The following is a 21,986-nucleotide window of genomic DNA, read 5'->3' as shown; positions in this document are numbered from 1 at the left end:
ACCCTAAAGTCTCGAGTTCAAATCCGGGTTCAGGTCAACAGAATGTCTCTGAGTCCACCCAACTCTGATGGATACCAAACTCACATTCCGTTAGGGAAAGTAAAAGCGGCTGGGCATAATGCTGACCATACAATCGCTTATACAGCCAAGGTCACAGAAATAGATACTCTACTTCACTTGCACCATGGAATGTCGAATTTGAAAACGGAACTTTACACTATCACCTCATGTATGAATAATGAATGCTGTGGTCAGTATAATATGGTGAGGGGTGGAAGCTGGTCAGTATAGTATAATGAATGCTGTGGTCAGTATAGTATAATGAATGCTGTGGTCAGTATAGTATAATGAATGCTGTGGTCAGTATAGTATAATGAATGCTGTGGTCAGTATAGTATAATGAATGCTGTGGTCAGTATAGTATAATGAATGCTGTGGTCAGTATAGTATAATGAATGCTGTGGTCAGTATAGTATAATGAATGCTGTGGTCAGTATAGTATAATGAATGCTGTGGTCAGTATAATATAATGAATGCTGTGGTCAGTATAATATAATGAATGCTGTGGTCAGTATAATATAATGAATGCTGTGGTCAGTATAATATAATGAATGCTGTGGTCAGTATAGTATAATGAATGCTGTGGTCAGTATAATATAATGAATGCTGTGGTCAGTATAATATAATGAATGCTGTGGTCAGTATAATATAATGAATGCTGTGGTCAGTATAATATAATGAATGCTGTGGTCAGTATAATATAATGAATGCTGTGGTCAGTATAATATAATGAATGCTGTGGTCAGTATAATATAATGAATGCTGTGGTCAGTATAATATAATGAATGCTGTGGTCAGATAAACAGATGCTCTACTTCACCTGCTTCATGGGCCTCTGGTTTGAACAAATATTTTACTCACTAAATGCGCTGTGAATGACATTACAAAGCTTTAGCTCTGCATGTAAAGCTAAGCTAGCTCCTGAATTTTCAAAATATTTTCTTTCTTCTTGACTTATCCTAAGTTGAGTTAAGTACTCATCAGAGCTCAATAGACTCATGGACATTCTAATGACTTGAACCTTGATTTGAATGCAAGACTCTATTGGGTTTATTATACTATTTTTAGAAAATGTTTTAACGACTATGAAATTATCATTTTTTTAACTTTATATCTGCTTGCCTTCAACAAGTTCCTGTTCTCAAACTATTGTATTAACTAGCCAGATTTTAAAAAATGCAAACTTAATAACCAGCCAACAACACACTTGCAACACAAACCTCCATAACCAATCAAAATAATTAAAACAATTTTAATAACCTTTCAATAAAATCATTTGACATACAGCATGCATTAAAAAATCACAACAACATACCAACCACATTGGGCTGTACATTGTCAAAGTAAATTACATTCATGGTAACCTACCACAACAGACTAGCTACGTACATGTGAAGTATTTGCTGAACAAAGACCTCAAATCTAATTCAATGATCAATTCTGTACCACAATACAAATATACATCAAAATCTGAATGACTGAATTTCTCAATCAATGTGTGAAAGACTTGTACAAAATATTAGAATGTAATTTTGAATTAATCTATGCAATGTGTGTGTCTTTTAAGGGGGGTTAACTGTACAGTACTACTTACAAAATGCACAACCTTAAGCTAGATAAATCATCAAGTTAGAAAATAAACTTTTGTATCTAGATTTATCATAGTTACCGGTACATTGAAAACAAGTTTAGAACAACAAAATAAAAGAAGTAACAATAGTCAGATAATACAAGACTAGTGTTACGTTATTATTGGTGAAACATACGTTACATTACTGGGCAACTTGTTAATTTTATATTTACACAAGTAACATGTTAGTTAATCTTTAAACAATATCTGTTACTTTTTTTATTTGCACAAATAAAAATGTATTCAATCTTTAAGTCCAAGAGGTACATTTCTTAACATTTACAAAAGTACAATATTCAATTTAAACGAGAAAGTAAATACACATGTGAGTTAAAAAAAAAACAGATCAAGTAGAGTTCATCTGTTTCTGTGGCAGGTGAAGGGATAATATGCTAGTACAGTGACCAGCAGTTTAAAATGTCTCTCAGTTTACAAATAAAATACAAGAGCACTGAGTGGAGTAGAGACTCCAAACCAGCACTGACTTATTACAGCACTACTAGCTAGTCTTTGCCCTATGTTCAAATAATTACATGAATAATATGAAACTTAATGATAATGGATATGACCAAAGAAATCTTTTACAAAAAAAAAAATATATTGTAAAATTTCTTTTTTTTTTTAAATACAATTATTTGAAAATGATAAAACATTATGACTTTTGAGTTAGAAATAGAAGCAGGACGTTTTTAAAACATTCAGATATATACAAAGACTACTACGACAGAAGGTTTAGCTAGTAGCACTGACTTGAGATTTAGGCGAGAAAAATAAAACATTTAGAAAGAATTAGGTGCTAGTATATTCAAATCTTTCTTAGTGACATCCAGCTTCTCTCCGTCTGTGGCTTTGCTCAACCAGGCTCCGAACCTGCGAGTGTGGGTGAGGAGACTGAACCCTGAACCGGTTTTCTTGTGTATATTGTCAGCCATGTCTGAGGTGGTGTACAGTGGGGCTGACGGGTTGCCAGCCGAGGTGTCGGCCACCTTCATCTCACTGTCTGTGTGTTGGGTTATGGACATGGTCTGGGCTTGCTGTCTGCCGAGGTAGCTGGTCAGGATACCAGTGTGGTGGTCGGGATCTACGCTGGACTCTGAGTTACTCAGACAAAAACTTTTGCTCTGGCTCAGGGTTTGGACTGACCCCAGCCCAATGAGATTAGGAGTTGACTGGCGTCTGGACAGACCACGTTGTGAAAACCCGGTGTCGCTTGTTTCCGATTGGTTGTTGGATGCGGCGGCGAGTGAATCGTCTTTGCTGTAGGTAACGAAATTACTGTAAAAGTTGCGGCCGGCGTTGTGATTGGTCAGTAAAAGTTTGGAGGAGGTGCAGACGGTGTTGTTGAACTTGTGCAGGACCTCGGTGTCAAAGGTGTCTTCCACTGGGTCACCCTGGGGGTTGGAGTAGCGGCGGGCGTAGGCGTGGTGCTTGTCATGTGACTGCTGGTGTTGCTCTGGGGCTGGCTTGGCTTGCTGTGCCAGGGACTGAAGAACTAATCTGGAGTTGTCTGACAAATTCAAGCGCATCTTACGAGCTGATGATGAGAAAAAACATTGAGTTAGGAATTTTTTTAATTGGAGAATAATAACAATAGGTTACCTTGCTAGCAGGATAATGTAAAGAGAGGAAAAACATTTTTAATGGATTACAAAATCAAACTTAATTCTTACTATTAAAATTAACATTTAATAAAGTTTATGAAACATTTTAAAAGTATTTTGCAATCACTGTAATAAATACACAATTTTTTAATAAGCAAGAGCTACATTAAGTAGCATTTACTTAAATTTTTTTAAATTTCAACAACACAATTGTATAAAGGTGCAGAAAACCCATACACAAATACAACATGTAAAATAGGAAAAATATAATAAAGTCTGCTAAAAGTGTGGGAGAAACGGATTTAAAATGTGAAAAAAAAATTTCACCATATGGCACATATAACAATATGATGGTAAGCTACTGTAAAGATGTGCTGGTTAATCCATATTATTTATTTATAAGAAACAGCTGGGGTGGGCTAGAACTAATGTGGATGATGCAAGCTACAGTCAACAGTCAACACAACAAGCTGGTTATCTAACTCTACAGAGGATGTTGACCTACTTAGGTGCTCATTTGAATTGTGTTTTTCTAATTTTATATTCCACTATAAACATTTAATGCTACGGATACTTTTTGGAATAGTTATTTGTCTAGGGGATTAGTTGGTCTTAACATTTGTTTAATAAATGTCTGTATAATTGATAAGACCTAGGGCCTATTTTATTGGTATGAAAGCAAAAACAAGTAGATCTAGCAGGCTTAGTAACTAATATATCATATATTATATGACATCATAACAAAACTAGCTGTGGATTATAAACTAATATTTATAAAACAATTTAAATAAACGAATGATGAGTACCAAGAGGACATATATTAATATTCGTCAAAACAGGCTATCATAAAGCACCATGTCTAATACAACTCTTGACCATCACTTGATCTAGATTAGATCTAGTACTAGATCTAGTAGTACTAATTTTTTTTTTAAACACAAGATCTCGCTGTTCTTATGAGAGAAAAAAAATAAAAGTTGTCTTTAAAAAATCAAACCTTATAAATCGTCTTCCAGACAAACGTCTTGGACTATGTTTAGTCTAGGACTGAGCCCAGTGTGTCTTAACAAAAAAAAGGTCCGCCACTACCAGAGTCAAGGGTCAAGACACTACCGCCACACATTCATTGCATCATCACGTGAGTGGACCGTGGGAAGGGCGTGGTCCTGTGGCTGCTTTGGTCACTTTTTAACCAATCAGAACGCCGGTGCTATAAATATCTTATTCCTAACAACAGAGCACCATGGCCGAGCTATGCATCAGTGAAAATCGCCTGTTATGCAAAGAAAGGTCCAAGCAACCCCGGGGTGAGGGTTTTTTTTTTTTTTAACGCTGGCGTGGACGGAAGTTTAATGAGACCCCGAGGGTGGCAGATGGACAGCATGAGGGTGAGACGCGAATAATGGGAACACTAACAAAGTGACCCCAGGCAAATGTGGGTCACTCGTGGATAAGAACAATGTACCCGGGTCACGCGGCAAATCACTGAGAGAATGTAGCCTACACTTGTTGGGGCGACTTATCTCTGTGATGTTTAGGGCCGACAACTGCTGCTTTGTTCAAAGGTAACCCACTTCAATATTACAATTAAATTCAATATTACAATTAAAAACGAAGAAGACTTTCAAAGATAAAAAAATATCAAAGGATAAAGACTGATTTGTCAGCAGATTTTATTTCAGGTATCTCTTCCAGGGGGGTGGGAGACAATCCCCAAATAGAATGTTACAAAATAATTACTAATCCAGCGTCCGTCCCTCCCCCGGAAATTTTAGATCAACAAGAAAAATGTCTGAAAGAAACACTGTTTGTAAGGATACCACGAAATTAAGGTATGAAGATAAATTTAAGGATAAGCCCAATTTAAAGTCAGTCGCAGTTTTAGGGCAGGAGAAAAAAATTGTGCATGAACTGAGATTAACCGAAATGTAGGAGAGAGAAGAATGGGGGGACGAAAAGCAAATTCAAGGATAACTCTACCCAAGTTCAAGGACAGAACAATTAAGGGACAGGCGTGATTCGCCTCGTGAGGTATGGGAGAGGGGGTGTACATTAGTGGTAGGACTGTCGAATACCACCGAGCCCCCGGGTCAAATACCGTTTGATCCCCCACTAGTCCATAATTACACCCAGCCTTGATGCTATCAGACAGGGAGGTAAGCCGGTTGGGCTCTCGTGACATTACCGTCCCTTCCCTGTATCCAATTTATTTTTTCAACTAGGGTTGGGGTGGGCTGAAACGTTAAAAAATACTAGAAGCAAAACGTGTAGGGGTGGAGGGTAACGTCAAGATATAGATCTACATTATAAATATGACTATAGTGTTTACTATGTTTTAGCCAGGAGACGAGGAATACACAATTTAACATCAATTCATTTAACAACAATTCATTTAACAGAGAGTTCAAAATATTTCACCGTATGTATAAAATACAAGTAATTCACCTTTACTTATTTTTTTTTAAAATGTTCTTCATCAATTAAATTAGTGTTTGAAAAGATACAACATTTCAGTGTTACTATAATGTATGGAAGGGCAGTGTAGTGGCCACTGTGGCCTGTTAAATTGCCTGATACGGAAATCCAAATTGGACTGGTAGCTACGTTCATTACTAGACCTAGATCTCACTGATTAGGCCCCCGTAATCACTTCATTTTCCATGGTATATTAAAGATCTATCAAGTAACAGAAAGTATCACAATTCCTGAGCAGTGCTGTACGTCTAACCAAATAGCACATTTTATTTAAATAACAGAGCTGACCAGTAAAAAAATAATCAAGTAAATATTTTAAAAACCTACCTATAACTATGGAAGCGAGTAGAGAAGACTGAATGGCTGAGTTGAAATTTTCTTGATGCGACAACAACGGCATTTTAAATATTTTCATTTGCCAGCATTACCACTGATCTGCACTAAGTTCCAAGTGTTAACAGTGTTAAAAAATATTAAATTCCCTCAACAGTTGCACAAAAACCCGGTCGAATGAACAGTCAGCTGGGCTGTGTGCTGGTTTTATCACTTCACCTCTCACTTGAGTGTGACCGAAATTAAAAATAATAGCGGTGTCTCCCACCTCGTGATACGGCGCAACCAATAGATTGTTAGATAAATTAGTCACTTTTTTCTTATTGGCTGAGGGGATTGGTGTGACGTCAATCGGTGTCCCGGATACGGTACACGGAGTTTCCCGGTAGAGGTGTAGAAAAACAACAAATTTAGGCTGAAGGCAGAATTGTAGTTACATAACAGCTTTAGCAAAACAAGAAATTTAGGCTAAAGGCAGAATTGTGGTTACATTACAACTTTAGCAAAACAAGAAATTTAGGCTAAGGCAAAATTGTAGTTACATAACTTAATCGCTCTGAAGCTGACAACAACAAAGTTCTACGAATGAGAACATTTTGGACTGTTGTGTGAAAGGGTCGGTGTTTGAAAAGGATTAACCTATATGACAAAAAAAAAAAAACAATTTTATTCGGTCGTTATTGATTAGCCGAACCCAGGTATTTGTACCATCATCCATTCCCGTTCGTGCCCAAGACACATGAGGCAGATGAAGTAGAGTTCGTCTGTTTCAGAGACCTCGGCATATGAAGGAATAGTGTGGTCAGCACTATGCCCAGCCGTCTTTGTTTCCCTAACGTAAGTTAGGTACCCATCAGAGCTGAGTGGACTCGGGACGTTCCACTGATTTGAACCCGGGTTCGAACTCTCGGGTTAGCAGTCTAGCTCTCTACCGCTAAACCACCGGCTGATACCCGGATAGAAAGATGCTATGACTATGACCGACTGATACCCGGATGTTTATAAAAATAAAATAAAAAAAAAAGAAATTAAAAAACCACCCGTGTGTGGGAGTTATTGATGTGAACATTTCTACAACGAAATGTTTACCGAGTGACATCAATCCAGTCAACGCATCGATTGCGTCAATCCTATAGAGCCGGTTATATCTATTTATAGCTGTGTTTTCAAACAGCTGCTCTTACACGTGGGTTCATCACAGCCGGTAACCGGTAAACTATTTTTAACATGGCTAATATAAAACCATTTTTAACATGGCTATACATATCAACGGATGAAGCAGGACTTGAATATTTTGTAAGTACTGGACCCAGGACGAAAGGACCCGAACATTTTCTCATCTAAACTGATAGCACGCTTCACTTTCTAACCACCTGTTCTATACATCCAGAGAAAGGCCCCGCATAAATATTTGGACCAGGGGCCTCGTTCAAGCACAACCCTAATAAATAGGGGCCCCCAAAATATCTAAGTTTGGGCCCTTCTAAAGCTTAGTTCTACTAGGTCTATGTATACAGTATGGGGGCCCCCAAAATATTTGAGCTAGGGCCCCCCTAAAGCTTAGTTCTACTAGGTCTATTGATACATTGTAAGGGCCCTTAAAATATTTAATCTAGGGCCCCTCTAAAGCTTAGTTCTACTAGATCTCTGTATACAGTATGGGGGGCCCCGAAAATATTTGAGCTCGGGCCCCTCTAAAGCTTAGTTCTACTAGGTCTATGCATACAAGGTGAAGGCTCCAAAAAGCTAGGATAGGACACCGCTCTATTTGAAAAACATCAACATCTAAAGGACTGAAATACCCAATTCTAGTCAGAGATCACGTTGCACAGCCACGTTAGACCCAAGCCAACACTAAGGAAGGGGGTCTTTAGCTTGTGCTTGACTGTAAAGACGAAGAAATGAAGCATTATGGAGAAGGCCGGTTAGATCGGCCTCAGTATGAATGTAACAGTTTAGGCACTGATCACTTCACTACAAGAAGGAACTAGTTGGATTAAAAGCTCATTATTTTCAATTTTTATGGTTTAAATATAGTTTCGCTAATCCGATTTGTTATTCATTAGTGAATGTGGCAATAATCTATTAATAAATCTGTCGTAGTTATAAGCCAAGAGTAAGTGAAAATATGACAGACTGTGGCAAGCCTTTCATATGGCCTGATCCTGGTTCAACCTGATTTCTATAGAAGGGGTGTCGGCAGGGGTAGGGACCTCAACAAAAGATACCTAGCTGGTAGGAGGATTGCGAATGACATTTGGTTTGATATGGCTATATCCTGATCATTGTAAACATACAAAAGGAAAATATCTGTTTAGTTTAGAAACATCGTACATTGGTTGTCTCGTTATATCGGGAATAAATTGAAGGCTGATACAGATAGATTTATCCTGGTTTAGCTTTTATTTAACTATCTTCATGTAGAAATCAAGTTTAGTTAATTGTTGGTTAGCCGTACCCATGTATTCGTTGGAGTAGAGTTTAGCGTTCCTTTATCAAAAAATAGCCGAGTCTAGCTTTATATGAAGCATCTATCTGGCTAACAAAGAAGCACCTAAAACAACAAACTGCATAGGGCCTATATTGTTTGTGATTACTTTGACATCTTGACGAGCCACATAGGATTCTCCAGTTTAAAGGACTGATTATAATCTACCAACAGCAACACCTATCTAGATCTACCTAACACTTTCGACATAGTGGCCGCGTAAAATTTAGCTACAAGTCTAAGTTTTTATTTTTTTTAACCAGATCAGACAAATCTGGGTCAGTACAGCTGATTAGTTACATTAACTCTATGTAAACACCTTATTACAGGACCGATTTCTCTAATTAACCCACCTTGGCAAATTGTTCACCGAATAAACCCCTTCAACAAGTTTACTGCGACGTACTGTGGCTAAAAATAGCTCATGACAGACACGCCTCCGAAATGGACCAATCGCTACATGTTCTACCTTTCACCCTTGACCTACTTAACCGGGCGTCTCTTGGCATAAACAACTCAAGGTCCGCGATCTCTCCCAACTCCACGTATTTTACATCTAGAAAACAATCAATCGATACTAGGCTGTTGTGTACAACTAAAATGGAACATAAATCGATATAAGACAACAAGACTACGTGACACTAAAGCAGACAAACACTACACTATTTTCTAGAATATTCTGTAGGTGGGTGAGCGGTGATGTGTGCTGGTATGTAGACGAGTGACGTGTTCTGTATGTGGAGCAAGGGGAAGCCACCAGGGTGAGAATTCTCCGGTTAGATCCTGCTGGTATTGATTATCTTGATACTGATGGCAACAGGATGCTGATATTACTATAATAACGGGATGTATATCATCCCGAAGTGGTGTTGAAGTTTGGTGTGAGAAATAATTAACCTCACGTGTATGTAGACAGGGATGGGGGTGGTCAGATTTTTGTGACAGTGTGCAACGACCCGAGGGGGGGGGGGGGGTAACAAAGGTGATTAAGTACTGGTAATTTTAATTACTAACAAAACTAATGAAAACGATGTAATCTATTTCAGGTTTTTTTTTTTTTATTGTTTTTTTTTTTTTGCGGGAGAAAGGAGGACATGGTGACTAATTTTAGGAGGGCAGGATGTGGTGGTTTTTGTGATGACGTGCAATAATTGTAATAGATGTGGGGGGGGGGGGGGGGGGGGGGGAACAGAACAAAATCTGTTATGTGACACGTATGGACTACCTAAGGCGATTATGTACCACTTCGTTATAGCCCTATGTCTGCAAAGCGGTCAGTCTATTAGGGGTCTAAAATGATCTTAAAATAACGTTCAATTTTTACCCCCCCCCCCCCTTTCGTATCACATATGTCCCTAGCATGTATGTTTTTCATGTAACCGTAGTCCCATAATAAAGTTTGGCGCACTTCCTAATGTCAGCCCTATATTTGCTAACACAGGCCCGCAGTAAATTGTTCTCGAAAGCTTTTCCTACAACTGTATCAGCTGTTTCTTTCTCCGTCCTTGACATTGGTGTGTTTATCAGACATGCTGGTTAGGTGTCGACACAACCAGCGCAACGGCTTTATTTTTTTTAATTACAGAACAGAGAACCCGGTGAAGTGGTTGAAGGACGGGGTGGTGTGGTGGTGGGGGAATCGTTAGCCAAGAGGTCGAGGGTACAAAGTGGGGTGTGGAATGCTGGCACATTAATAATTACGTACATTCATATACTAACAATAGATCTAGTATACATTCCGTATTACATTGTTTTAAAACAAGCATATACCTGTATGACATGTGATAATGAAACTCAACATCAAATTATACGCATAGAAGGTTGGTTTTTTTTAAAAAGTATGATGAAGAATGTTGGTAGTTTTTTGAGGCCAAGTAATGGTTGTTGATTTGCCGTACCCGGATATTCTTTAATTTACGATCGTATGTAGTTCAAACCTTGACCTAACCTTAAGCTCCAGTTTTAACCTTTAGTAGGCCTACAACCCAAACCCTTGCACCAAATGATAGATAACTGAACTTAACTCTTTCCCAAAGATTCAACTACAATCATAATACTAACCCTAACTGATAAACTATCATTACCACGACACTCGATATACTAATTAGTCCACAGTCATTAGGAGCATTTAATTAAATTGATTATTAAAGGTAGCAAGTAACATAAAAAGTCGGACAAAAATCCAACTACAATCATAATTCTAAACCTAACACTAACTATTAAACTATCGTTACCACGACATATACTAATTAGTCCATAGTTATTAAGAGTATTTAATAAAATTAATTACTAAAGACAGCAAGTAACATAAAAAGTCGGACAACCACTGAAGCGTGCAGTCGATCAACCATGAGTATAAAGATACAGCTGACTTGTGGTAAGATAACCTTGAAGCGGGGGTCCCTTATAGGACACAGGACTAAAGGCGGCAGTAAAATAACAAGTTGTTATCACCGACATTTGGCGGACAATGCAAGACACTGCCAAGACCCTTATGCTAGTGTCAGCATGAACTAGAGCGACAATGTACCAGTTTTGTCCCAGGATGTAGGAATTTTATGTCTGAAAGATCCAAAACTAACATTTGGAAGCCTGTTTGAAATATAAAACTAACATTTGAAAGACTGTAGCAATCATAAAACTAAAAACCAATGGAAAATATAAAAACTAACATTTGAAAATTAAACTATCCCATCTTGTAGTAATTACAAAAACTAGCATTTACAAGTATGTAGGAACTATAAAATTAATATCTGTAAGTGTTTCTATCAGGCACATCTCCAGGGAGTTGAGGGGGGGGGGGAAGTACCGCACGGTTTCTAAGTCCTAATTAACTATTTAAAAATAAACTATATGTGAATACTTTTTTTTTATCATGACTAGCTCGTTAAAAGACATTCTTCACTGTATCTGTATCTAGCTCACACAACAGAAACTCAATAACAAACCACCGATACTTAACTAAACCACTGCGCAATATTTTAATGTACACACGTCTACACCTTCCATGAATATTAAACACTACAAAAATTACGTAAGCAATACTCTACTGTACAGCTGTTGGCTGTAATAAAACGCCACCACCAGTCTTAACCCTACAGGGACATAAATTATCAGCACCAAAAATATATTTTCTATGTTAAGAAACTGCCAACATTTTTCTGGTACTGGTAGTCATTTTCATTCTAACCAACTGTGTCGATTGACAAGGTGAGGGGGGGGGGGGGTCGAATGACCAGGGTATTGACGTTACTAAATTTGATAGGTTCAATCTTCATGTCAGTCTTAAATATATTACTTGTTAAGTAGGTGTTGAATGTTACAGGGCTGCCTACCTCAAATGTTATAAAACTGCTGATATAGCAGGAAGTAACACGAATAATTTGTTAGTTGTTATTATGCATGGAATGAGCAGTTTGGAATTAGTAAAAATTAATAATAATAATAATGAGCTGCTTGTCATTATGCGTGGGTTTTGTGTAACGTTATCTAATTAAACTAGTGAAATGACATGCTAGGTGTTTGCTAAAGATAGGCGTATCCAATGCGATGTAGAAATGACATGCTAGGTGTTTGCTAAAGATAGGCGTATCCAATGCGATGTAGAAATGACATGCTAGGTGTTTGCTAAAGATAGGCGTATCCAATGCGATGTAGAAATGACATGCTAGGTGTTTGCTAAAGATAGGCGTATCCAATGCGATGTAGAAATGACATGCTAGGTGTTTGCTAAAGATAGGCGTATCCAATGCGACGTAGAAATGACAGAGAATAGGAATTAGGCTGTTAGATACGGGCAATGTAACGAGCCACTGTTAAAAGTTCAAGGCCAATAAGATGGTCAGGGTGTGGACAGGCCAGGGAATACACGCTGACCACAGTGGTTGGTGTGGCCAATGAGCCTCACCTAGTGATGGTGCGGGGGGGGGGGGGGTAGCTTTATATTTTAGCTTTGCCTGCTGGTTATAACAATGTAACTAGCTAAAGATATAATTATAAAATTCTATCTGAAATTATTAAACAAAATCTGACACGTAACATCACATCCAAATTAGTAACGTAAGGAAACCAGAGAGAGACACGTCCACATTAAAGAGCAGCTACTAGTGAACCTTGATCCTGATCGATGGCTAAGCCTATTTGTCGGCCCTTTATCAATCAATAAATTAAAGGCATTCATCAACCACTTGAAACTATAGCCCTTAGAGTTTGTGAACCTGAGTTACAATTCTAATGGACCTGGGTTGTATTTTTTAGTTGCTTAAAACTGATATAACGACTAAAGCCACCCAAAATTATAGACGTAAGTTTGTACACTGTGTTAATTAGAAATGATGTAACATCAGGATCACCCACGTGACTTAAGTGAAACCTAGATGGAAAGTTTCAAGTGTAAACAAACATACAAAACGTGACGGAAAAAAAGGCGTGTGAGTATGTAGGTGGGGGAGGGGGGAAGAGACGTTTATTGAATGAACCTGACGTGACGCGAAATACAACTGATGACGCGCGCCCCACCCTACACAACACGAAACTCAAACAGAAAGGTTTCTTTCAAATCAGCAAGTCGGGAGAGATCGCCCAGGTCAATTTCTAAGGCCCATTTAAACTATTGAAACTAGACTGAGGTCAATTAGGAAGTGTGACAAACTCGTGACTCGGGTTAATTAAACCCCAATCAAACACTTTTTTTTTACTTTACTGGCAATGTTTCAATCAATGCAGATTGGCAAATAATTTTTGTTTAAGTTGTGCGGACACGCCTAATTGCCAACCCCAATGTCAAGGACTTCCCGTCTTGAGTCTGAAGGACGTTACTGACCCCATGTACCGAAGGTAAAGTCACGGAGGCGAGTATTAGGCTTTAATAATGCACAGCATACAACATCAAATACAGGGAGAATCTGGTCGGCGTGGTCGGACCGGTACAGCTCATGGTTACTAAACAAAGTCCCGAGTTTGAACCCCCGTGCATATGAGGCTCAATAGCTGGAGAAAGCAACCCATCTAGAAGAGAAATCTCCAAAATCAAACAACTGCTGCATTGTAGTTTATTCATGAGTGGACAAAGACTAATGAAGAAAATCCAGAAAGAAAAGCAGGCTGAAATCGGAGTCAACGGCCTATATGACCAGTTACCAGGTAATACTTAATTGTGTTGAAGGAAATCCCTTCCGACATTACAATTAAGAACGAAAAAAATGAAAAGAGCATGAGCATTATCACAACATTTGAACGACAGATCTGAAAATAGTACTTTTCTCATGAATATTGAACAAAAGCTGCAATACTTAACAAGATTTTAGTATTCTAATCGGATTATAGTCTACACAGCACTAAGCGTAGAGTACATCTGTGACTTCGGTATATTAAAGTATTATTTTCCCCACTGCACTCTGCCTAGCCATCTTTACTTTCCCAGACTTCTAAGTCAGGTACACTCGATAGTTTTGTGGCTGATCTCGTCCTAAGATAAGAGACAAATTCTGAAACCAAAGTGTGTGGCCGTGTGCTCGACCGCGCCCTACTAATGCTATAACATAATACACCATATGATGCTGTTAATTAAGCGTGGTCTAGCGGTAGCGCGCTAGATTGCTAACCTGAAAGTCTCCATTTCGAATACGGGTTCAAGTCAATAGAAAGTCCCTGAGTCCGCCCAGCTCTAATGGGTACCTAACTTACGTTAGTGTGCTGACCACACTATCCCTTCAAATGCCGAGGTCACAGAAACAGGTGAACACTACTTCACTTGCCCCATAGACCGTCAGGTTTGAAAGGAAACTTTGCTAACTAATTGTAACGTATTTCAAAAAGCAAATTACAATAGGCATGGCTTAAGACTGGTACTTGCAGTAACATTGGATGCTGTCTATATAGAATCCATGCAATGACTGATCAGTTCAGTCACAAACATGGTAGTAGTGTACTGGGGTCCATTTTTACCTCATGTAAATAAGATAGCTGTAATCATAACTTCATGAATAATCTGTTGTAATGGAAATTTTCCAAACTAACAAAAAAATGACATTTTTATCTTGTAGAGGTCACTGGCACAGACAGAACAACTTCTCTGTTAACAAGGCAAGATAAAACATTTTAAAAGAGTTTAGTGTGGGGGAAAATACATCTCAAGCATGGTTTGTGGCCGAAAATCAGAGCAGTCAACTGCGTTTTGAAGGGAGTGGGTCTAGCCTGTGTTTAGCTTTTACCCTGTACTGTAACAGCCTCACCGTTATCTACTACCCTGGTTAGTAAGGTATCTGCGTCTTACACTAAATCAATGCTAACAACATTTTGAAGTACTCGCTGGATAGGAAATTTACAAATACACTCTCGTTTTGTTTTATGAGCTACCTATAATTAAATGTCTAGTAGAAATAAGAAACTACAGAATCATAGTAGGTATATCAGTGATGAAAAGCGTTTTAAAATTGCATGCATAATAATTGTTACATTAGCTATTGTAACTAGCCAATTTTGCTATATTTACTTAACATGTTACGGAGACGTAACAATAATATTGTATGCGTTTTGTAAATAACCCAATAAATGAATAAATTGTCTGAAGTGAACAATCGTTTTTTTCAAAACCTCATTTAAACTGATAAATATGCTGTATACGCGTGTCTAAAATGTAAGTCATAAAAAACATTTTATTTTTCCATCGAGTATCTGAATATCACGTGATGTCCTGAAATGTCTTATCATCACGCATGGTTTAACCACGAGTTCTAGGGCCGAGAGAAAAATGGTGCTGACGCCAAGGCCAGGTGACGGCACCACGTGATCACACCAGATTACACGGGGGGGGGGTGTAGAAAAGACTCTACACCTGGTGGTACTTGGCTGGGGCGCCCGTCACACCAGGGGGTAGTGCCGAGAGGGTAACCCGAGCTGGGTTGTATTTTATATTTCACGGAGTGGGGGATAATGTCTCTGGCAATGCATGAAACAATTGGCGTTATTGTTAGAGAACAGAGGTTGGTCAGTCAAGACATACGTTTTAGAACCCCGATTATTCAGAGACACGGTAAACACAGAAGCATAATCACATCGAGTTGCCGGCCTTGATATTGGAGATTGAATTTTTTTTTTTTTAAACTACGCATCTAATGGCTTAAAAATATAATAAATATTACAGGCGAGAAGTGGAGAACAACATCTTATAGCCTGCATACGAACACCACCATAAAGAAATAATGTATTACAAAGTTTAAGATTTCCAACAAAAAAAATTCAAATGGGCGTAACTTAGTAACTAATTAATTAGGATGAGTGATAACAATATAATTAATGTGTGTCTTCCGCTGTAAATCAGCCAGTTCAACACCCGTGGACGACAGACCTCCCTCCCGTCCTCCCAAAATCAGGAGCACGACCTAATACCCTATGATAATTCGGGTAACTCTACCCAATTTAACTTGACTTCAGTTAAATCTCTTGATAAATCGCTAACCCTAACAAAACCACACAACCTACTTATATGCAGAGTAATTCGCCATTGTGACTAAGTTTCACTTGACTTAAGAAAAATGTATTCACCGTATGCTAACAAATCACTAACTAAACGCACCACAACTAACTGCAGCAGAAAGATTCACTGACCCACTCCATAGTGACTAAGTTTCGCTTTAATAAATACAATGTACCCTAACAAATCACCAACTCATCTATACCACAACCAATTGCAGCAGAAAGATTCACTGGTGCACTCCACTATGATAAAACCTCACTTGACTAGAAAAACGTACGCTAACAAATCATGTACAACACAACCAACTGCCACAGAAAGATTCACTTACCCACTCCATCGTGAACAAGGTTCTACACTATAGCCCACAAGCCTGTAGCAGATTAAAACCAAACCAAAGTTTTCTCCTATTTATACTGACCACGTCCCTGCGTGCGGCCCGAGATGTTGCAACAAGGATTCTCAAACTGTCTTCTAACACAACGACCTTCGTGGGTACAATTAAAAATTACCGACCATTGATTGATGCAACGGGACGTTAATTACACCTGTGCTAACGGCAACACAACCAGGTAGATCAAAATACAGTCTAAAAATACAATGGTTTAAAACACAATCCTTAGGTCACATACATATAAAGGCAGTTATAACATGTAACCACGACAATGCTGCCAATATGCTTCTATTATTCTAAATAAATGTTTATTTTAAAAAGTAATATGCTAAATACATCGTTCATAAATGACGCTTTGCTATTTTATCTAATTTTTACCCTCCTCTTCCCCCCCCCCCCCCCCCCCCTCTGGACAACATCAAATTACGTGTATCCCAACTCAAATTCTAAGTTCTACTACAATTAACACGTTTTATCGATTTTTTTAAATGAAATATTTGCGTACACGGAACATTTCTTGATAGCAAAGTCACACATACACCCTTTACCCCTACATGCGTAGAATCATTTAAGGACGGACAATCGCTTTACCCTAGCAGCCGCCTAAACTATGCATAGACCTTGATAAACCTCTATTAATACCGTGAAACATGGCATTTAAAATGCACTAAACACCAAGGATCATATTTGCTTTAAATGTCAGATTCAATTATTAAATAATATACATCGTGAAACATGAAAACGCTGAATATCACGTATAATATTATTTTTTATGTATCAGATTAAATCTTTTAAAATGCACAAAACTGATCGTCCAGAAATACAATGCTAATAGAAGTACATCTAATCTATAAAAAGCCAATATTTACCCAAATAGAGCATGAAGGTGGTAACACCTCCCATCAGTGTTTTGTTACAGAAACCCCGTACAACAATGTGAGGCTTATGGTAATGTTAAAACACAAAGCTCGCGAACTTTACGGGCTACGTGAATGTTAAAAGTGCATTTCACCTTATGGGTCGACCCAGCGCACTTTTAGTATTGAGGCTATGAGAGTGGTATACTCTAGCCTTAGGGTAGAGAACCGGGCTCAAGAACGATAACCCTTTTTAAAATAACGATTCCATACAGTACCCCTTTAAAATTATTTGTTGTTTAATTTTATTTTTATCGTTGATATTTTTAATCTAGCTACACTACTCCTTCTAATGTTATAGTAGCCCCAAGCTATATTTGGGAGGCCTATACATATGCATAGATATGTTTGTTAGGAGCTATCTATGTAGGCCTAACGATTACCAATGTATTTTTGTGGATGGGTGACGTCAATCCTAGCCTTGAGACAGTTTTAGTTTTATGGCATGTTACCAGAAAACCCCCCCAGATTTTCTTTATTTAAACTTGATCTACTTTTTTTAACCGTTTAAAGTGACACAATATTAGAGTTACAAATTACATATTGGTTACCTTTTAATGACTTGTTAAACTTTGTGCCTATCATAAATTAAAGGTTGAAGGAACATCAGAAATGGTATTTTGTATTGTCACTATATTCTGACAAAATAAGTAATAACTTAATTATATTAATTGGCATGCTTTAAGTCAACCAATAGGGGCATTAAACTAGTGTGAAAAACCAAAAGGTTAGAGTAAGGAACACTTGTTTACATTGTTAATGTTAAAAAGTACAACCTTCTCTTACAAGATTTTACTTTGAACACAATGTCTGTGGGTGGGTGGCTTTGTGGTCAAATCTTGCGACTCAGTTTTGACTCTACTAATGCATTTTGTCATAACTTTTAGATCACAACACAAGACTATCTCATTTTCAGGTGAGCGGTTATTCAATGAGCAAACCAAAGACATTAGTAACTGGGACATAATTGGCATTTTCATACCGATATGGTTTTAAAGCAAATATTTTGGTCCTGTGTGGAGTCAAATTAATTGAAAACTAAATTTATTCATAATTACTAAAAAGTAGAAAATGAAACAAATATTGCAAACTTTTATAAACGCAAACTTTCTTTTTTTAGAACTGTTTTGGTCTGAAATCTCAGACAAATTTCAGCAAACAATACTTTTAGTACTTTTACTAAAAATATTTTTAGTGCACTTAAGCTTGTTATTATAAATAGGTTTTTATTTTTTGTTGAAAAAATATGTAGAAGTTGAGATTATACCTTAGACGTTTAGAAAGTGAGTATCTATTTTATACACATGGACATTGAGTTGGTTGTAACTTTTCTTCTATTGGCATGCTACACCAAACTATAGACAGAGAGAGCCTAAGAAAAATGTACTGCAAAATTTTGACCCACACCCTTCCCGAAAGAATAATGTTTTTAAGTATCTTCTTGTATATTAATCAAAGAGCTTACAATAGCTGTAACCTTAATTATGTTACTATTTTCTCTTGAACACTTGAGTTTTAACAGTTAATAATTTAATAATCTTAAAAGCACTTTAATTAATCTTGATGGAGGAAAAACCCTTTGATACTAGAGTAATTTATCTAAAAAGTAAAAAATTATTTCTAAGTATATTTTGATATAGGGTTTGTACACAATTGACGTCTCACTCTTAGGGTGAGTAGGTTGGACTTTTTTGCCAATGTGTGATGATTGGGGATGTTTACAATAAAAAAATTATGACAAAAACTAGGTTTAGCCATTATTTTGCTTTTTTGTAAATTGAAACAAAAGTTGATTGATCAATCAAACTTAGTAAATACTTCAGTAAACTGCTGTTTTAAAAAACATAAATTTTTAAAAAGAGTCTGGATGGATAAAAACAATCAAAACTATGACGTCATTTATGAAGGGCCCCGAATTTTTAAAAACCTGTCAACGCCCAAATAAAAGGGAAAATTTGAGAAATTATACAAGTGCTTGGATTTTTTCACAATAAAATAAACTACAGGTGTCTAATATTTTAGCTTAAAGTATCTAAACAAATCTAATAAACATTTAGGAGCAAGGAAACACACACAAAATTAAAGGCTATTGACACATTATTTCAAAATGGTTCAGTAACTAAATAGCTGACATTCCAGCAGTAGTTAATCATAAAGTGTGTAGTGAAAGGATTAACAAAAGTGAAAGGTCACACAGGTCACTACATCCCCTACACTGCTGATAAGAGAAAGAGACAACTACAGTGTTAAAACCTTACCATCACCACCTACAACATCACCAGCGAAACACGCAGCCAAGATGGGGCTGGGCACCTCAGCACCCCTCTCACTCAGTGTTGAGAAGCAGTTAAAGTTTATACTGCCTAGTGAGCCACAGTAAACAAGATTTTTTTGTTTCACATTACAAAAAAATTTAACAAGGCAACTTATGTCACATCAAAGATGTTCAGAATGAAATTTAAAATGTGAAATTCTCAAAACCATGAAACAATTGGTTATATAAAAAATTCTTTGGTATCTGTCCCTTTTAACAAATGTAGCAGCATCTACTCTGCATCTAGCAATGCAATACAACTACATTTTCTACAGAAATAAAAAATTTATGTGATCTTGTTATTTAAAATGAATACTTTACAATGTTTTTTAATTTAAAAAGTAGCAGTCCTACTTATAAAACTAGTACTGTTTTGGGAGCTATTTTTTGTGTGCATATATTTCAACCTCTGACTATAAAAAAAAAACATTTCTCTAGATGAATGAACTCCTCACTTAACTGTATTGCCCAAACATCGTTACTTTTACAAGGACAAAAAAATTAATTGTTCAAAATATCTAGCAAACCTACCTGTCTCAGGTGAAAGAATCGGATTAGAAGTATCAGACTTTTTCCTTAACGCTTTTTCTCTTTTGGTCAAAGCCAGGGGATTTTCAGCTGCATTGATTGAATCAGGTGCATTTTCTAAAGGATTATCAAAGTCATCGATGTCGGAGTATCTGTTCCCATTAAATCCAAACACAGTAAAAACTGATCTTCCAGAGGAACCTGAGGTAGGTGGTAGTTCACTGCTGCTTGACATTTCTGGAAATCAAACAGTAACACAGAAAATAATTTTTTTTATAAAATCCATTATAATTTAATGTATAAAAAGATACAACAAATAAAATAATTAAATAAACACCATGTGTCAATAAACTATATATTTTAAAAATGGGTAGTTCCCTTCTCATACTGCTTAAGCACTTGTGACATGTATACTATACTTGACTAGGGGGAAAAGTTTGTTATTTGAAAACATTTTTTCCATGGAAAATGTACTTACTTGCTGAGGGTGTTTTTTCCTCTAGATACGTATAGTAACCTAACGATTTGTCAACTGCTATCCTAATATGTGGTAGGGATCTTTTTTTTTTTAAAAAAAAAGCTTAGTATGTTTAAGTTGTTTAGAATTATTTAAATAGTAGGCCATAAACAAATTAAATTACTAGATCGAGATCTAATACTAATACTAGTCTACTGAGTACTGACAAACACGAACTAGTAGTGAAAATACTTAACTAAAGTTTACGTTAGTAATGATTACTTTACTAAATACTATTATTAAGTTACTAAAGTTACTTCTTACATTTTATTATATATTAGTATACAGAGTTTCTTTCAGGCATCACTTCCAAGAAAGTCTAACCCCCCCCCCCCCCCAAAACAAAATAGAATTGATATAGGAGAAAAAAGTCTGGAAGAAACAGTATAATCATACACTATAAGACTAGACATCTATATAGATCTATGAACTATATATAATTAGTAATTAGATCTAGATCTATCTATATGCAATATAAAGCTTATTCAGTAGTATAGGCCTAGATCTAGATCTACATCTACTGTCTAGCTAGATTAGATTCTACTAGTTAGCCTAACTAAAGAATAAAGATAGGCCTAAAGATAGGCCTAATTAAAAAATTAAATTAATAATTATTAATTACATTAGTAGCTACTAGCTAGATCTAGTAATCTAGTACTAATACACATTATTATTACTGGATTCTAATCTAGATCTAAATTAGTAGACTAACTTCACGGTAAATGTTAAACAAGTAATAGATTCTAGTAATAAAATATAAACTGAGCAGCATCCATTCAAGATCAGCTGAGCAAAGGACCTATGATGGCGCTACGACTATTTTGATGATGCCATCCAGCATGCTTCTCTAGATCTAGACTTTCTTTAAGTTTTAAGGTCTACTGTACTAAATAAATTGTGAGTTATATCAACATAATAATAACAAACAAAAATGTATATAACAACATACTTGCTAGAAAACAGCAAAAACACAATGAGCCAGAAAATACAACGTCGTTCAGAAAACGCAATGTTTGGGTAATGCTCAGCCTGGAGTAACAACGTCGACTTGGTGACCTACTTAAGTACGGGCGATATCAATACCCTATGAAAGGAGTAGTCATTGGTTTTTTTTAAAAGTTAGATCTATGTGGATGTAGAATAAGGCATTTAAGTTAATTAAATATTGTAACTATATGCAAAAAGATATAGGTTGATGAATAATATGCGACAGAAATAAATAAAAAAATATGATTTCTAATTTTAAAAACTTGTA

At 36.8% G+C, this 21,986-nt stretch overlaps 1 protein-coding gene across 2 annotated transcripts; it reads right to left on the bottom strand.

The window, feature by feature from the left end:
• Positions 1-1,298: 1,298 nt before the first annotated feature.
• LOC131932097 (uncharacterized) lies at positions 1,299-21,784 on the bottom strand. Of its 2 annotated transcripts, XM_059288982.1 has the most exons (4): positions 21,681-21,784; positions 20,218-20,451; positions 19,631-19,735; positions 1,299-3,224 (listed from the first exon to the last, which is right to left on the bottom strand). In XM_059288982.1, the coding sequence occupies exons 2-4, from the start codon at positions 20,447-20,449 to the stop codon at positions 2,470-2,472; spliced, it is 1,092 nt and encodes a 363-aa protein (XP_059144965.1). In that variant the 5' UTR covers positions 20,450-20,451; positions 21,681-21,784; the 3' UTR covers positions 1,299-2,469. The 2 variants fall into 2 exon arrangements, with proteins under 2 accessions (XP_059144965.1, XP_059144966.1); XM_059288983.1 differs by lacking the exon at positions 19,631-19,735.
• Between the last annotated feature and the right edge of the window lie 202 nt (positions 21,785-21,986).

This window comes from Physella acuta, unplaced genomic scaffold (genome assembly GCF_028476545.2).
Source record: "Physella acuta isolate Inbredline_101_S28 unplaced genomic scaffold, ASM2847654v3 ptg002087l, whole genome shotgun sequence".
Lineage (NCBI taxonomy): Eukaryota > Metazoa > Mollusca > Gastropoda > Physidae > Physella > Physella acuta.
The sequence above is the reverse complement of the archived record's forward strand: the minus strand, read 5'-3'. Positions and strand labels throughout refer to the sequence as shown.